Below are 18,998 nucleotides of genomic sequence, written 5' to 3' on the forward strand. Positions count from 1 at the left end.
AGGCTGAGGGGGCTTCTCAGATAACTGTTCTTCCCTCTCTTCCCAAGGTAGTTAGGGCCTCTCCTTCTGTTGCCAAAGCTTCTTTTAGAGGTAGGCCAAGTTCAGCTTCTGTGGGGGCTTCTCCTAGCATTTCGGGCTCTGTGCCTAAGAAACATATGCTTAAAATGGCAGAGGATTTGATTACTCTGATTAGAGGTTCTATGCCCCCGCCTGATAAGAGGCCTAGGGTGGAACAGGAGTTTGATAGTTTTGAACAGTGTTCACAGGCTTCAGAGTCTTCTGTGGAAGACTTGCAAGAGTTTCCTACTTATTCTGATTCTGATGTGGATGATTCCACTCCTACAGCTTCTCCTCCTGAGGATTTTTCATTTTCAGAGACTCTTCACTCCATGAGGGAGCACTTTAAATGGGAAGGCCAGGATTACTCTGATTCCAGGAAAAGGCTTAGGGAATTCTTGTTTTTACCCCAGCATAGGCCCTTAGCTATTCCTCCTGTGTTGAATGTGGTGGAGGATGTTTTTGCAGAGGCTTCCCTGAACCCTGACTCCTTGCCTCCTGCTCCTGTTAAGCCTGATAGGTATTATAGGGTGCCCGAAGCTCATAAGTATTTGTTTAAGAGTCCTAGGGCGGACCCAGAAACTGTTTCTCAGGGGCCTAAAGGTGTTAAAGCTTCTGTGGTTAAAAATCCTGTACCCTCTGATAAAGAGGCAAGGGCTTTGGATAGGTGGGGTAAGAAAGTATATACTTCTTCCACGCTAGCCATGAGGGCGTTGAATTGTCAGTTTCATATGCTGAAATATCAGAATTATCTCCTTTCACAATTGAAATCTAAGGTGGATGCTTTGGCGGAAGGTATTGAGTGTAAAGAATTGCTGGATTTGGTTCATGTGTCTGAACAAGTGGGTAAGCATTCTTTGCAGTGTGGTTTTGATGCTGTTCAGGCCTCCTCGAGGGTGGCTGCTACTAGTTCTGTTCTTCGCAGACATGCCTGGTTGAAGGATCAGAATTTAGCTGAGCATGTTAAGACCAGGATTTTGGATGCTCCTTTACAGTCTGATGTGTTGTTTGGACCGCCTATGGAAGCAGTTTTAAAGAAAATGGAGGACAAAGCTAAGTCTATGCAGACTGTTAAAGATTTTTGCAGGTGCAGCCTCCAAGTTTAGTAGAAATTGGCCTGCTAAGGGGTGGACATATCCTGCTTATGGTTCCCAGTCTAGGGGTAGGTCTAGGCGTGGTAGGGGCAGGGCTCAAGGTTCGTTTAGGCCTAGATCAGACAGTTCACCTGCTCAGACTTCTGGTGAGGGCAGGGGTCAGTCCTTTCGTAAGCAGAACCAATGACCTGCCTTTTCAGCTGCCAGTGGATTCTCGTCTGGCAGCTCCTTTGGGAGGAAGATTGTCTCTTTTCAAAGAAAATTGGGATTTAATCACTCAAGACAGATGGGTGCTGGATATCATTCATCACGGTTACAGATTTTATTTCCACACAATGCCCCTTTCAAAGGCATGCCAGATGTTCCTCCTCCACAAAGAAAAGAGGCTCACAAGCAAGTTTCTCAGTTACTCCAGATAGGGGCCATTCAGCCAGTCCCTGTATCAGAAAGGGGCTTGGATTTTATTCTCGCCTGTTCCTAGTACCAAAGAAGGGGAACACGTGGAGACCAATTTTGGATTTATCTATCCTCAACACTTATCTGGACATTCCCAAGTTCAAGATGTTGACATTACAGCAACTGTTACCTCTGCCGGGCAAGGATCACTGGATGGTAACTTTGGATCTCAAGGAAGCTTACCTTCATGTGCCTATAAGGCTAAGTTGCAGAAAGTATCTGCGGTTTCGAACTGAAGATTTTCATTATCAGTTCTCTGCATTGCCCTTTGGCTTATCTACTGCGCCCAGAGTATTCACAAAGGTTCTGGCTCCAGTGATAGCTTACTTCAGGCTTCAAGGCATTCAAATCTATCCTTACTTGGACGACTGCCTGATTCTGGCTCAAGAAAAGGAAGACCTTCTACAGCATCTGGAATATGGCATAGCAGTGCTAAGATGCCTAGGGTATTCTGTGAACGAAATAAAGTCCAGTCTAGTACCCTCTCAAGACATGTGCTTTCTGGGTGTGAGACTGAATACAGCAGCCCAGATGGCCTTTTAACCCCGGACAAACAAAAGAGTCTGTCACTTTACTTCCATCAACTATCTCATCAGTCCGTGCTGACTGCAAGGACAGTCCTTCAAGCATTAGGGTTCATGGCATCTTGTATTCTGGTGCTTCCCAATGCCAAACTGCATATGAGGAAGCTGCAATGGTATCTCAAAATGTATGGACACAGCACTGCCAAGATTTCGACACTGTCATTCACATAATACCTTGCCTTCAAAAGGAATTCTTGTGGTGGGCTCAGGAATGTCACCTAAACAAGGGACTCTCTGTGACCCGGCCAGAGGCAAGTCAGATTTTAACGACAGATGCCTCGGACACTGCTTGGGGAGCTCATCTAAATGGAAAGTGGATACAAGACAAGTGGCCTGCCAGACTACAGCATCTACATATCAACATGAAGGAGATGTTAGCAGTCCAGTTTGCATTGATGGCTTTCAAGGAGTTACTTCTTCCAGGGCAGGTGTTGATTCTAACAGACAACACAACTGTCATGTGGTACATCAACAAGCAAGGGGGAACACATTCTTATCCTCTATGCAGGCAAGCAATGATTTTATGGGAGACTGCGTTAAGCCTGCGACTGACTCTTCAGGCAAGGTTTCTGCCAGGAGCACAGAACTCCTAGCAGATGTATTAAGCAGACAAATCATGGATCCCCACGAGTGGAAACTGGATCTTCATGTATTTCAGAAATTGACAGTGTCATGGGGAACTCCAGACATAGATCTGTTCGCTTCTCCACTAAACCACCAGCTGCCAAAGTATTGCACAAAGGGGTTTCATCATACAGCTTGGAAAGTGGATGCTCTGTCTTTCAGTTGGAAAAACCTTCATGTCTATGCCTTTCCACCTCTGCCTCTTCTTCCAAAGGTATTATTAAAGGTCAGACAAGACAGGCCAAGGATGATTTTGATAGCTCCAGATTGGCCTCGGCAACACTGGTACCCACTTCTAAGGAGTCTTGTAAAGAAGCCTCCATGGCCTTTACCTCTGATTCCTCATCTGTTATCTCAGAAGGACGGTCATCTGCTCAATGTCAAGCTTCAATCTCTTCATCTCACAGCTTGGCATATTCTGTGTTGAAGCACAGCAGGTCTCAGCTTCCTCAACAAGTTTTAAATGTGATTATGGAAGCTAGAAGGCCTAGTACTAGGAGAGTGTCAGAAAAATGGAAGAGATTTTTATTTTGGAGTACAGCAAAGAATTTGGAGATTTCAGAGCCTAATTTGAGTGTGGCTCTTCAATATCTTACTGAATTATTGGACAAGGGTTTGTCCTTCTCTTCCATAAAGATTCATGCTGCAGCAATTTCAGCTCACTATGATTGTGACCCACCTTTGTTTTCGCATCCTTTGTTCAAGCAGTTTCTTAGAGGGGCAAAGAATATAAGACCCCCACGTAGAGCTCCTACTCCTGCTTGGGATCTCAATTTTGTGTTGGAAAAACTTACTCTACAACCTTTTGAGCCTGCAGCTACTGCTGAATTGAAATATTTGTCATGGAAGACTGCTTTTCTGTTGGCTATTACTTCTGCAAGAAGGGTGTCTGAGTTGCAGGCCCTTATGGCAGTAGAGCCCTTTTGATTTTCCATAAGGACAGGGTTTCATTACGTACTAATCCTTCCTTTATGCCTAAGGTGGTTTCTAGTGTGGCTTTAAACCAAACTATTCATTTGCCTACGTTTTTGCAGATCCTCAAAATAAAGGGGAAAAGATTTTGCACACTTTAGATGTACACAGGCAATTGCGTTATTATTTGAGCAGGACTAAGAATTTTAGGCAGTCTCAGCAGTTACTTGTTTCTTTTGCTTTGAGTTCACAGGGCAAGCCTGTGTCAAAACAAACTATTTCTAGGTGGATTGGCTTTTGCATTGCATTTTGTTATTCCCATCATGGCAAAGAGGTTCCAGCTGGGATTAGGCCTCATTCCACTAGGGCTACTGCCACTTCAACAGCATTTCTAAGGGGTGGCAACTAAGGATATTCTGGAAGCAGCTACTTGGAGTTCAGTGCATACTTTCTCTAGGCATTATCACCTGCCTATATACTCTAAGACTAGGGCTGGTTTTGCCACAGCTGTTTTACAAGGCATGTTGTCAGCTCCTGCTACTTTATAATTTGCCAGCCTCCCTTACCTCTGCTTTGGGATTCTACCCAATAGTCAGGACTGCAGCAAGGGAAGGCGAAGAACATAGTACAGTTTTGTACCTACCATAAATGTAGATGTTCGAGGATTCCCTTGCTGCAGTCCAATTTACCCTCCCTCCTTCCCTCTGTGTTTCGGGTGGTTGTGTAGGTGAGTTTACATGCTTATATTTTTGTATATATTGTTGTATATATTGTACATGTTTTTGGTGCAGGTTGTTTTGGGACTTGTCTTTTGGGTCTTCTGACATCTGGGGCAAGAAAAGACTGAGGAAATGGCGTCGGTCATGCGCATTAGTACCCTGACGTACTGGCGTCAGTCTAAGGCGCCATGACCGACGTCAGCCTTATACTCTGGTATTCGGGCCGACTGGGACGCGGACTATACCCAATAGTCAGGACTGCAGCAAGGGAATCCTCGAACATCTACATTTATGGTAGGTACAAAACTGTACTTTTCCTCCCTCCTATCCCCTCTTTTTCTCTTTTTTGTGGTGTATTTGTGTTTCCTAGTGGGATTCATTTATGATTTATTAGGGACTTCTGACATCTAGGGCAAGAAAGGCTGGAGAAGATGGCGTCGGCTGAGGGCTATGTACCAGAGCGTACTGACGTCAGGGTACTGGCTTGTACAGCCGACGCCGGACCCAGACTTTGGGATTCTGGCCGACCTCTGGCTGCCTGCCGGCAGGAGCACCCTACAGTTATGACTGCAACAGTGGAGACACTCGAACATCTACATTTATGGTAGGTGTACACAACTGTACTTTGTCCCCAGTGGATGGCCACACTCTGTGCGTTGTGTGTCTGGGGGCAGCCCATCCATCTTTGGACTGCTCAGTTTATGTGGGGTTCATCCCCAGATCCCTAAAGGATTGTAGGACAAAATTGATCCTTAAGGGACTTCTCCCTGGTACGGAGGCAGCTGCCTCTTCTTCCATTGCGGTCATGGCTGTGTCCACAACTTCTGCTTCACCACTGTCTCTTCTCCCTCCCAGGCTGAGACTCAATCTCCTGGAATAAGGCCTGTGAATAGGGACTCAAAGAGAGGAGCAGGGAGAGAGAGAGAGAGACAAGGGGAGGAAGAGATCCCCAGACCGTTCGAATCCGGTGGGTCCTCCCTGTAAGCAGACAGCCTTTTCCAGGCCAACTTCTCCTTGGCTCCGATTGCCAAGATTCTCACTGGAGTTTGAGGAACTAAGACCTCATTCTAGGATCTCTGTACACTCACCCTCCCGACCAGCATTGGTGGCCTCGTCGCAGTCCACCAGAAGTCTATCTGAAGCGGACATGGACAAAATGATGCAAAGGTTTATTTGCACCCAGATTCAGATGGGGGTCTTATCAGCCCCCTCTCCCTCCGAAGGGGGGAGCTTGCTTCCTTTCTTTGCCCCGATATCTCCTTCTCCGGTCTGACCCCAGGTATCAGAGTTATTGGATCAGAGAGGTCCCGGAGACAGGGGTTTGGCGCCGATGGTACCATGGACCTTGATGCCGGCCATTACATTGAGCACGTCTGATCCAACTGGTTCAGACCCAAGTGGCTGTTGGAGCCAAAAGCCTGGGCGTCTGATCCGAGGGGTTGGGCCTTTCTCCTTTGGCACTGACGCTGTCGGGCAAAGGCCTATCTCTCGGTATCTCGGCTCTGATCCCCACACCAGATCCGGGGAGAGCAGTTTCCTTGCCAGTTTCTCAGGAGGCGCTCTCTCCCTCTGCTTTTGACGTGGTGGAGAGGGTTTTCTCCAGGGAATCGAGGCCCCGATCATCTCATTAGATTCCGCCCCGACTCCCTCGCCTCTAGGTGCGTCTTCTGCCATTTTACCCATGCAGAGACAGCCCGTGCTCAAGGTGCCCCAAACCGTTTCCCTCAAGGAACCACAAGTAGCTTGCAAGACATCTCTGGAGAGTCCCACCAAAGAGATCCCTGGCAAACAAACATGCAAAAGGTGGCACTTGGACTCCTCTCCAGAGTCCTTCACTGAGGATACCAACCTGGAGGAAGGGGAAGGTTCCCCCAGATCACCCCCCCCCCCCAGAGAAATCCTGTGCCAGCACTGGGTTGGTCTGCCACCAAGCCTTCCTCGGATGAGTCAGTGTTCTTGGAGGCCTTCGACATAGGCCTGTCTACCTCGTGGGTGTCTTCCCCCCCCCCCCCGTGGATCCCTTGGTGGACCTCATTACCACCAGGGCATGGAAGGAGTCGGACACAGTGGAGCCAATCCCCAGGTGACCCGATAAGATCTTGAGCCCTCCAGTACACAGACCAAGTTGGAACAAGGGGTCCCCTGTGGACACCATGGTGGCAGCGGCTGCCACCAAGAAAGAACTAGCCCAGGAAAGTTCTAAGGTCCACCCTCCCGACCGAGAATCCAGGACGATGGATCATCTGGGAAAGCGGATATATGCGTCGGCCACCTTTTCTATACGGGCACTGAATTATTTGACCCACGTTACTAGACTACAGCGAGACTTTGTCATGGAGTTCACTGAGTTGCCCCAAGAGTCCTTGTCTTTGGAGTATAAAAGCACATTCTTCACAAGAATGACCACCCTCAAAGCAGTTACAAATACGTCCATGCGCCGCCTCCTTACATGCCACTGAAGAAGCAGGAAGGGCTGCCTAGTCCGGCATTGCCATGAGGCGACATGCCTGGCTTAGGCTTTGTCAATTCACGGAACCGTTACAATGGTTCTTCCTTGTTTGGGAAGACTGTTTGTGAGACGTTAGTCCAGAGTGAGGAGGACGGGAAGACATTGTCTGCCATCGGAATCCACTTCTCTAACCCCCAAAGATCCTTCTCCAAGAATCAGAGAGGGCAAACGAAGATGTGGTTCTGGAAGTCTGAGTATTCTCGGGGCACTCGGTACTCACCTTCCCCTAGAGGCAGAGGAAGTCAGGACAGACGTCAGTCTAGAAGCAGGGGGGGGGGTCGTCCGAGAAATTTTGGGTCTCGAGAATAGTTCTCAGACAGGCCCGTGCAACAGCCCTGAGGGGTTGCCCGACTGTTCTGCTCGGGAGACAGTCATGGGTCGCCTTTCAATGCACCTGACGGCATGGGGAGTCCATGTCCAGAGGGTATACAGTCCCCTTTCTAACTCCTCCCGTTCCACCAAAACACCTCCCGGATGTTCCACCCATGCACAGGGAGGCAACAACACTAAAAATAAGAAAGCTGCTAAGGAAACGAGTCCTCCAGCCCATCCCCCTAGACCAGTCCAGATCAGGCATCTATTCCAGGTTCATTTTGGTGCCAAAAAAGATAGGGGACCTAAGGCCCATTCTGGACCGTTCCACTCTAAACTTGTCAGTTGGCAAAGAGAAGTTCTGGATGGTCACTCTCCAGTCCATCCTGCCTTATCTGCAAGAGAACGACTGGATGTGTTCTGTAGATCTCCAGGACGCGTACTGTCGCATCAAAATGCACAGACGTTCCGGAGGTTCCTCCACTTTCGGCTAGGGGGCCAGTCACTATCAATTCCGAGCCCTTCAGTCTCACCAAAGCCCCCAGGATGTTCACCAAGGTTATGGCAGTAGTAGTTGCTCACCTGAGGCTTCAGGGGATGATACAGGTCTACCCGTACCTGGATGATTGGCTTCTCGCCACTCCCAGCAGGTATCTACTTTGTCAGGCCAGAGACTGTTTAGGTTCATAGGTTCATAGGGTTGGGAGGGTGGCCTAATGGTTAAGGTGTTTGTCTTACAAACAGAAGGTGCAGGGTTTGAGTCTCACAAGGGATAATTGGCTAGGCTTAAAAAATGGCTCTCAAGGGCAGTTAGCCTAGTACTAATCTATGAATCTATGAATCTATAAATTAGTACTAGGCTAACTACCCTTGTGGGCTATTTCAAGCCTAGCCAATTACCCCATGTGACAATCAAACCCTGCACCTTGTGTCTATAAGGTAAACACCTTAACCGTTATGCCATCCTCCCACCCTTTAAATGAAAACTCCAGCAAAGCTGGAACTTCCAATGAGTGACCTCACAAACGTCTTGAATCAAAGGCACATAGGATATATGCAAATGACCCTTACAAACACCAGGTGTTTCAACTAATTGGCGATTTTGAATGCCCTTGATTTGTTTCCTGAAATTGTTAGACTTGCCGGGCATCACAATCAACATATCCAAGTCTTCTCTAGACCCTGTTCAGGTCTTAGGAGCGAGAATTGATACTTTTCAAACCAAGGTCTTTCTAACTCCATAAAGAGTCCAAAACTTATGACTTCATGTAACTGTGATCTCTCCCACCAGGCGTCTACTTTGTCAGGCCAGAGACTATTTCCTGAAATTGTTAGACTTGCTGAGCATCACAATCAACATATCCCAAGTCTTCTCTAGACCCTGTTCAGGTCTTAGAATATATAGGTGCAAGAATCGATACTTTTCAAACCAAGGTCTTTCTAACTCCAGAGAGAGTACGAAACTTATGACTTCATGTATCTGTGATCCCCTCAGTCTTGTCTTCCTCCAACTGAGACAGTTTTAAGAGCCTTAGGTTCCATGGCAGCCACCATTACTCTTCTTCACTGTGCTCGTCTTCATATGCAAGTTCTGCAGTGGATGCTAGCAGTTCAGTGGTCCTTATTAGATCTGCCATTGACGCATCCTATTCACATAAGAAACGTGTGCAGGAAGTCCCTCCTATGGTGGATATACTCCCCGGAGCTAGTAGAGGGACGTACATTTATTACAGCCTCTCCCCAAGCCACGGTGACCACGGACGCCTACCAGTTAGGGTGGGGGGGGGGGCATTGCTCGGCAGGACAGTCCAAGACACATGGTCCTGAATGAGACCAAACTGCATATCAATGTTCTAGAGATGAGGGCGGTCTTATTACCATTGCAGGCCCTTCATGCCTTTCTTCCTCTGGGAACGATTGCAGTTCAGACAGACAATATGTCAGTGGTCTGGTTCATCACAAGAAGGGAGAAACCAGGTCTTACCTCCTTTGTCACGAGGCCATGAGAGTGTGGGAATGGGCGATCTCTACCAGCTGTTTTCTGGTAGCAATGCACATTCCAGGTCAGTCCAGCATGCTGGCGGACAAACTGAGCAGGACTATTCTAATGCCTTTAGAGTGATCTCTGAATCCTTCTGTAGCAAAGCAGATCTTCCTCGAGTGGGGTCGGCCTTGCTGTGATCTCTTCGCATCTCCTTCCAATGCGAAGGGCAGAGAGTTCTTTGCTCTGATCCACCCCACAGGGGGAATTCCCCAGGGATGCTCTGGTCCATGCTTGGCCTTTTGGTCTTCTTTATGCTTATCCCCCTTTACCTCTCATGACAAAATTTCTACAGAAGGCTCGCCGGTTGGGGAGCAGAGTCATCCTCGTTGCCCCATTGTGGCCTCGCCAAATCTGGTTTCCCTGTCTTTGGTCTCATCTGGTAGTTCCTCTTTGGATCTTGGATCTGATACCAGATGTCATTTCGCACCCCTCGTGGGTTCTTCATCCAGACCTGGGCAGTCTGAAGTTCATGGCTTGGCTTCTCCAGTTCCCTTGATTGCTAGGGCTCTCTGTCCGTCTTCCCCGGTCAAGACTATTCTGGTGGCAGCTCATAAATCATCCAGCAGAAAAATTTACCGTAGCAAATGGAAGCGTTTTTCTGTCTGGGCTTCTCAGAGGGATTTGGACCCTTTCACAGCACCTATTCCAGCGGTCCTTGAGTTCCTGGCATACTGTTTTCAGCAGGGTGCCAGCTCATCTACAGTGAAAGTTCAACTAGCGGCCATTTCCAATTTCCATGTAGGTGAGAACATGGCTTATTTAGCTTCCTGCACACTTTACAAAACCTTTATTAAAGGTACCTTTCTTTTAAGACCCCCGGTTAAGGATCCTACCCCTCCTTGGGACCTTACCCTAGTTTTACAAGCCTTAGTTGCTCCACCCTTTGAGCATGCTGCTTCTGTGGACTTTAAATTTTTATCCTGGAAGTCAGCCATTTTAGTGGCTATTACCTCAGCTAGGAGAGTTTCAGAACTCCAAGCATTATCTGTAAAACCTCCATGTATGATTTTTCATAAAGACAGAGTTTCACTTTGTACGAATCCTTCTGCCTTAAGTGGCCTCAGAAACAAATCAATCAGTCATTTTACCTGTCTTTCCAAATTTTCAGAACAGGAGTGAATATAAATTGCATTTGTTAAACGTTCATAGAAAGCTGCGTTTCTACTTACACAGGACTAAAGCCCATCGCAAGTCTGACCAGTTGTTTGTGTCCTTTACTATGTCCTTTCTGGGCAAACCGGTTTCTAAGGTGACTGTTGCCAAATGGATTTCCCTCTGCATCTTCAGGTTTACACAGATAAAAATATGTCTCTTCTGGGTAGGATAAATGCCTGTTCTACCAGGTCCATGGCTACATCAGCTGCCTTTTGATCTAGAATGTCCTTGAACGATATTTGTTCGGCGGCTACTTGGTCCTCATCTCATACTTTTATTTCTCATTATAAATTGGACATAGTTTCCAGAGGAAGAGCATTCTTTGACTCCACGGTGCTCCAAAATAGCCTTCCATGAGGGCCACCCAGGATTTTTTTTGGTAGCTAGGGACTTTGTCCCACAGGTTGATGATCAAATGAAGTTAACTACTTCGGATAAAGAAATTATGTACTCACCATAACATTCCATCTGAGCAGTTAGACTTCATTTATCATCGAACGTCCCTCCCTCCTTCCCCCTGACCTTCTCTTGGTGCCTTCTGCTTTGGCAGACAGGAGAGAGCGCCCTTGCGGCTCTCCTGTTTTTCTTTGTTTGTGAAGGTTTGTGAATCGAGTTCATGTGAGGGGTGTAGCAAACTCGATCTAAGGAAAGGAAGGAGATGGAGGGGTGTTATGGGTAAGGGGAGGAGCTTGGAGCTCGGATCAGATGCTAGTGAAACTGCCATCTTGGATCCGGTCCGGATCTGACATCCCACAGGGTGATGACAAATGAAATCTAACTACTTCGATGGAACTTTATGATGAGTGCATAACTTCTTTTTTTTTTTTGAGAGAAGACTGACACCTGTGGGACAGACATCTAGCCTGCTTCACTGGTCTGTGCCTTCTTTGACTAACATAGGTTTGCTAAAGTATGTGGCTAATAAGCATAAGATTATTCTACATGCAGACCAGCTTTTGACCAAGGAGCATTGGCCTATTTAAAATCTCTTTTAAGATATAATACAGATGATAAGCAAATTATGTTGTAGGCTTCTCCCAGGGAAGACAAGCAAATTATGTTGTAGGCTTCTTCCAGGGAAAACTCCTTCGAGGCAATGCTAAATTTAATAAGAGAGGCCATCATTTGAGGGAAGAGAGCAAATATGTTCTCAAGTTTCATGGATGCTAGTTTGACCTGTCGGGGCTTTGAGGAAGTGGAATCCACTGCTTACTTCTTGTATTTCAGACTTACAAAGATGCAGCGGAAGCAATCTTTCTGGAAAAGGTCCCCAGCTCCGAAGAAGACTGGACAGCTTCTGTATTATTGAAGAATTTGTTAAATAGCTATATAGAATTCCTGGGGTCTGTATTACAAAGTCGAAGTTACTGAACTTCGAATAAGATATGGTCGACACCATATCATCGAAGTTCAGTAACATCGAATAAGTAATAAAAAAATAAAAAAAATGAAAGAAATGAAAAATTGTTGTAAGCAGGGGACAAGCCCCCTGCACACCCCACGTGGGGGGCTGCACCCTCCTCCCTCTACTTAAATATACCAACTCTGAGATCGCTCTACAGTGTAGGAAACGGAAATTTTCCGTTTCCGCACTGTAGTGCACTGAAGTGCAATCTCGGAGTTTGTATATTTAAGTAGCGGGGGGGGGTGTGGGGGGTGCAGGAGGGCTTGGTCCCCCTGCTTACAGCACTTACTTCTTCCTTTTATTTTTGTTATTACTTATTCGATGTTACTGAACCTCGATGATATGGTGTCGACCATATCATATTCGAAGAACTTTGAGTTTGTAATATAGACCCTAATTCCTGTGGTGAACTTTGCTGACATTGACTGATGCTACCAGGACTTGAAAGCTTGCTTCAGAGCTAAATATGCTCCTAAATGTCTAGGAGAGCAGTCCTGTATAGTAAGTGTAGTTGTAGTTGTAGGTACAATGTGTCACAGCTACTCTGTTTTGTACAGCAGTCCGCTGTCAGGCACATCTTAGAAGTATCAAAGGAAATATTCTTATTTAGATTGTGGCCCTATCCTGTGAGATAAAAGATGAAGCCCTGAAAGTGAGAATTATAAAGCTTATTCTCACAGCTTCTCGTGTATAATTTGAAATCAGATGTTTGTGTGGGATTACATTAATGCATGCAGTAGGGACACAGCTGCAAACATGCTATTAAGAAGGTATACATACTGTAGAAATGAGCTTTTACCAGAGGATGATGGGGGGCAGTTACTTAATGCTTTGCCTGATAAAAAATTACCATCGGTTCCCCTTTTAAAGCAATTTTTTGAGAAACTAGAGGATGACAAGACTGGAATTTAAGTAGTTATTTCATCCATCCATCCATGTCCATGTGTTGTAGAAAACAGTCTAAACAGATTAAGACAAAAACTGCCTTTGAGAAGCAGCAGCTATTGAGGAGGGGGGGGTTGCAGAGACAAAGGTAGAGGAGGTGAAAGAAAATTCCCTTCTTTCAAGAGACAAGTAGTCAGCACGTGACTGCTTCATCTCTCTCAGCATAGCCTTTACCTGTTCCCCTTGCAGCCCACATTTTAGATGGGAGATGTTTTGTTTGACTGTGTTCTGTGACAGCAGATTAATGAGGAAGATAATTTTTTCAGGCTGCAAAATAGAACCTAGTTTTCCCGTCTTCTGGGAAGGTTTTTTATCCTTCACCAAAAGCTGTCATTCTGACATTTAGACCTAAAGTATTTGTACTTGCACACACTGATCTACAATGAGAACAGCCATTTCCAGAAGTTCAGAAAAGGGCACCTATACTTTGTTTACCTGCTTGCCCCTTGCTCTGTCTGTGGTGCCCAAAGTATTTACTAAATTCTTAGCACTGTTGTGTGATCATTTCAGGACCCAGGGAATCTTTATCTACTCTTATCTGGTTGACTGTCTCATCCAGGCACCCGCAGGGACTAGAAACATGGAGCCAAGATATATATTATTCACCATTTATTCTGCTTATCTTGCATAAATTTACCAAAACAGATAGTTTACGAGGAAGAACCAAGATCTTCCCAGGAACCATGTTGGGCATAGAACAGACCAAATATTTGGTTCCACAGGACAGGATTATACTTCTGACCCCAGTTTTTCATATACATCAGCCAAGAGAAAGGCATTGTCTTGTATGTATGTTAAATTTCTGCTAGATACCATCCCCTGTCGTCCTGGTTCTTTTGGTCATTGTTCTCCAGTAGTACCTGAACATTTATGGGAGCAGTACAGGCAACATTTAAAGAAGACTTTGTGATGCCCTCAATCAAGAAGAAATTAATGTAATTGTTGTAAATGGCATAGAAGAATTGGGGGATGTCCTTGTAGTCTCAGGGATCACTGGGATCTTAACTACAGATGCCATGAACTAGCCTCAGCAGGCTTGTACAGGTCACCTCAAGATGTAAGGCTGTTGTAAGCAATCTGTGATTAATAGATATTATCTGGAAGGAAAAGATGGCCATATTGTAGCCCTAGAAAACAGACCTGCAAGATAGTCTGTCTGCTAGGAACCTGAATGTGATTACAGAGCACACTGCGGTCATACAGTGCATAAACGGGTAAAGGGGAACCCACTTACACTACATGCATAGGGTAGCATTGACAGTTTAGGGCAGGGGTCTGCAACCTTCACTATCAAGAGCCATTTTTGGCCCCTCTCCCACCAAATAAAATTCATTGGGAGCCACAAAACGTATTTGACAACTAAAATGAAGATAATACAGTGTATAAAATTTTATATATAGTTGTTATACTAAATATAAAAGAACTAAGTTTATAAGAGCTATATTTAAAATCCGTCCCTATTTTTGTTCCTTTAATGGGATTGCTCAGTCGCTGTCAATGTGCATGTGTCCTATCTCTCAACCTCTTAGAACAAGAAATCTGGACAAAGCCATACATAATGGGGCATAAAGGCCCAAACAGGGACACGTTTTAAATATTGCTCTTACTAACTTAGAAAGTTGGCAGAATAACAGATTTTGCATTATCGTGAATTTTCTGAAGGGTATGAAGTCTGAAACTCAAATGTCAAATTTTTTCTGACTTCAGCCCTCAATGATTTGCCAGAAAACCACAATTCTATGAGAAACAGACCAAAAATATGAGGCAAAAGTCAGGACATTCTATGAAAATCTGTACAGTTGAGCGGTAACTGTGTCTATGTGTGTCTGTGTAACAGGCATGTTAACAGAACCCTTGTTATTCCAGGAAGCTTATAAGAGCAATACATAAAGTATGTCCCTATTTTTGTTCCCTTTTATTTGTGGCTCTGTCCAGATTTCTTGTAGTAAGACTGTGAGAAGTATGGAAATTTTCAGGAGATGCTGCTGCCGCCAGGGGAATCACTTGATCTGTGTGTGTGTGTGTGTGTGTGTGTGTGTGTGTGTGTGTGTGTGTGTGTGTGGTGTGGTAGAGTGGCCATTATTTTTCAAAGCTACAGGGAACCACTGGAGTGGAAGAGCCACAAGCGGCTCTAGAGCCGCACGTTGCAGACCCCTAGTTTGGAGCATAGTTTGTCACTTGACCAAGCCAACCTGTGCTTGCTTTCAAGAAAAAAAACATACTACTGATATTTGCCCCACATACCCATGTAAGGAGCCATAGGCATTAAATTCCTTTCTCATACCCTGGAAGAGGTCTCCTTTATGCCTTACCACCTGTTCCCTTATCCATTAGGTGCTTCAGAAAGCCATTTTGGATGGGGCTAGGTTTATCTGGTTATTCCCCTGCCTTGACCCAGACACCCACTGTACATCCTGTTACTCTAAATGGCCAGAGAGAGAAACTTTCTGCTTCCACAGACTTGTGATCCACTAACTAACCAGTTAGGATGAGTGTAATACCTTAAATATCCTGTAGTAGAGGCCCATGGGATATATACAAATGACCCCTTAAGGACATCAAGCGTTTCAGCTGTATGGCTTCTGAATGTCCTTAACTTTTTCTTTTTAAGTCTTTGTAGACAGATTCAGGCCAGTAAAGGCAAACCATACTAGCTGTGGACATGCATGTTTCTGCCCTCTTATGACTTTGTCAGCACAGCATAAGTGGACTGTTTGGCTATACTCTAGAAACACAGAGTCTTTAAACTTGATCCCCTTTATGGACAGTTTCTTGGAGGAAATGCTGCACATTTTGCAAGAGGCAGTCTTATTTAGTTAAATGGAAGAGACTTTTACTGTGGCTTGAACTCGGAGGCAGCTTTTTGCATAGAGCTGCAGAACCAGAGATCTCCAAGTACCTGTCAGGGTTCTCCAGCCTGAGCCTGTCTTATGTTTCAATAAGAGTTCATTTAAGTGCCAAGCTTCTTGTCTCCCTCATGGGTCCATTCACAGGGATTTGTTTCTCCTAGGGTTACTCTGGCTTGAATCACATCAGAACACAATCCCCCCCTCTTGGAACTTTACTTTTGTCTGCACACTAGCTCTAATCCAGCATCACAGTGGCACTCTTGGTTTCTGTAATTGAAAATGTTGTATTTGGTGGCTATTGCCTCATTCAGGAGAATCTCTGAGCTTAAACAGTTAAAAAAAATGTGTGATCCACAGAGAGAGGTGAGCCTTCGAACTAACCCTTACCACTTGCCAAAGGTGGTGTCTGAAATGGTATTTAAGCAGAATATTCATCAGGAAAGTCCTCTATAGTCACCCCCCAAAACAAACGAGCAAGGGTCTTTCACCTACTTGATGCTCACAAGTGAAATGTTATTTGGCAAGAACTGAATAATTCAGATAGTTTGACCTATTGTTTGTCCTGTAATGTCAGGCAGTTTAAGGCAGGCTTGTTAATAAGTAGATTGATTTGATCCAGATGGTAAACACTGCATCAGCTTTGGTTATGAATCCAGTGGGAAACTTCTTGAAGGCCGTTCTGCCAAGGCAGTTGCAACCATAGCAGCCTTATTAAAAAATGTCGCCTTATAGTGTGTGTGAGGCGGCTGTATAAACTAAATCACACACCTTCAGTAAACATAACTGATTGAAGTAGGAGATCCTTTACCAGAACTATGATTCCCTGTTGATTGAACTTTGTATCCTGGAGTAGAGCATCCTTCACCATAGCTGTGACTCCCTCCTTTCCTTGTCAGGATGAGGAATTGTATTGCAATAGTGATTCTCGTGCTTAACATAGTATGTTTGTCTTTAGTATACTCACCATTAACAGTAACTGTTGAAGTAGGGTTATTGTTGCCCTTTGGCTCCCACTTAACTTTCCTGTTCTGTCCAAAAAAACTGAATCCTGTGCCCTAAGTGGGTAGAGTGTGTGTGAGACAAGTTGTGTATCGTATTCCAGAAGTCATTATGCCTCTATCTTCAAAGGGGACCAAGTTTGGGCCCCACCTACAGTACTTCAGGCACTCTACTCCATAGAGGGCAAAGACATGGGAAATCTACAGGTTACACTCGCCAAGACATTTATAGACTAGGGCCAAGGACAAGTAGTGTTCTTGGCACTATGATATGACACTTGCTAGTAGCCATACAGTTAAAAAAGAAATCAAAATGTTTTGAGTTGTTTTCCCTGTTCGCCATGCATCTCCCAGCATTTCAGTCTATAGGAGGAGATTGGATCCATTTTGGGGATGTCTGATAGTTCTGAAAGGCTTTTTTTCCTCCTCCTTCTTCCCTGAAGCTCATGTTCTTTACTTTAGTGCCTTTATAAGTTTTCTTAGCTCATCTTGTAATTTCTTCCCAGTTTAGCCAGTCATGGAGTGTATTAACTGCTGTGTAAATTCTGAGCTGAAGGACCTCCCCTTTTAAAGGAGCTATAGTAACCCAGATATACAGACCTCTTGTGAGGTGTCAGAAGTAGATGTAATTGTTTGCTGTCGTGACAGCTGAACTAGTTTGTTTTTTTGGTGGAGAGATGTTTCTGTCCAGTAAGTTAAGTTTCATGTACAGTAATTTGAAACTTTTTTTTTTTAGTGTTGCAGCATCTGCTTTTTCAGCTGGAGTTAAAACCCTGGAACCGAAAGGGAAAGCCAAAGTAAAGCCTTCATTGCTGGCTGCAGGTCGCCCAGTCAGAGCCATCCTTCCTGCTCCTGTCTGTTCAGGTACACAGAATTTATCCTTTAATAAACCACTGTCAGTATTTCACAGTGTCTTAATTTGTAACTGACTACTAATTTCCGAGAATGTAGAACAGAGTTTGAGCTTAGCTTGTATTTTCTGCTTCTGTAATAGTTTTGAGAAGCACATATTGTGCATTTCATCTCGGCCCTAGTTTAGCTTTTTTTTTTTTTTTTGTAGAAAATAGTGTTTCCTCTGTTAGTGTTCAGTTAGTTTTTAGCTTTTGGCTGTGTTTTTACTCATTTGTAAGTTGGTCTCATCTTACATAACATGAGTAACTTCAACTCATGCACACCCAAAAGCTGCAGCTCCTTAAGTGACTTCACCCAAACATAGTCTCTGCACTGAGGTCTTTCAGCTATCTTTTTATAAGTGGCAGCTGTGAGTTTTATTAGGAGGGAAATGAGCCTATGAGCGCACCACTGCCACTTACAGAGGGCTTGACTCCATGGTGAAGGCCCTGTTCCCTACATGCTGGTACTGTTTATAGGCTATTGCCTGTAATTAGACATGATCTTCTGAGTCCCCACCCCACCCTGTAAGACGGCAACACCTCATACCCCTTGCCTGACTGTTGTCCTAAACCCTGATGTTCAGGCGGACTCGACAGAGCAGTCTGTCCTCACCAGTTTATTTTTCACTTCTCCATCCATAAGAGAAGTGGCAAGCAGGCACACCCTCCTCATTCCCCCTCTTCTCAACTTTTTTGTTTGTCCAGGTTCCTTGAACTCTGGTTGCCTGGATTTTAGTCAGGACTTCATTCCTTTGTACCATTACTTTGCAAGACTTGTAGCTTCCTGATTGCATTTTTTTCTCTTTTTGTAGATTGCTTAAGGCATTACTCTATTTTTATCATAACAACTTAAGTGCAGTATATGGTCCCTAATCAAAAACAGCAAAGCATTTTGATATATATGTATGTCTTTTAGTAAATAATGTGTTCAATGATTTGTATCTACTTACTTCACTTTATGCTGGTTGCAAAGATGATGGGTTGATGTACATAATTGTAACAGCAGGGGATTGTTCAATCCAGAGGGTAGATGTCCTGGTTATTAATAGGTGAACCTGGTAGTAAAAGAAAACTGAAGAATTGAGAGATATGGCATTAAAAAAGACATAAATTACCATTGCAAAAAATGGTCAAGTCATAGAAGATGTAACATTTATTAAAGACTTTTGGAAAGTGGTAAACAATAGTTTAAACTATTTGTACATATGCCAGAGTCAAAAGAAAATTTCTGTACAAAGGGTGTGCATAGTCACTCCTGAGAGATTGTTGTGTCACTTAGTATGTCACTTACATGACCACTGCTGAATACAGTGGTACACTTCATAGCCTTCAAACAAGTCATGTGAAACATGAAAATTACATAATTTCCTTAGCAGAAAAATCATAGGGTTGGAGTACCTGAACTGTTCAAATAGATTTTGGGAATTGTTCACGTTACTTAG

The 18,998-nt window shown here is 44.7% G+C and overlaps 1 protein-coding gene across 2 annotated transcripts in view; it reads left to right on the forward strand.

The window, feature by feature from the left end:
- HMGXB3 (HMG-box containing 3) overlaps window positions 1-18,998 on the forward strand; it is a 1,387,103-nt gene that overhangs the window by 689,926 nt on the left and 678,179 nt on the right. For both annotated transcript variants that reach the window (XM_044069603.1, XM_044069602.1), the window contains exon 8: window positions 17,400-17,527. In XM_044069603.1, the coding sequence (XP_043925538.1) occupies window positions 17,400-17,527 (128 nt within the window). The remainder of the gene's footprint in view (window positions 1-17,399; window positions 17,528-18,998) is intronic.

Source organism: Protopterus annectens, chromosome 4.part0, assembly GCF_019279795.1.
Source record: "Protopterus annectens isolate FY-2018-M chromosome 4.part0, PAN1.0, whole genome shotgun sequence".
NCBI lineage: Eukaryota > Metazoa > Chordata > Ceratodontiformes > Protopteridae > Protopterus > Protopterus annectens.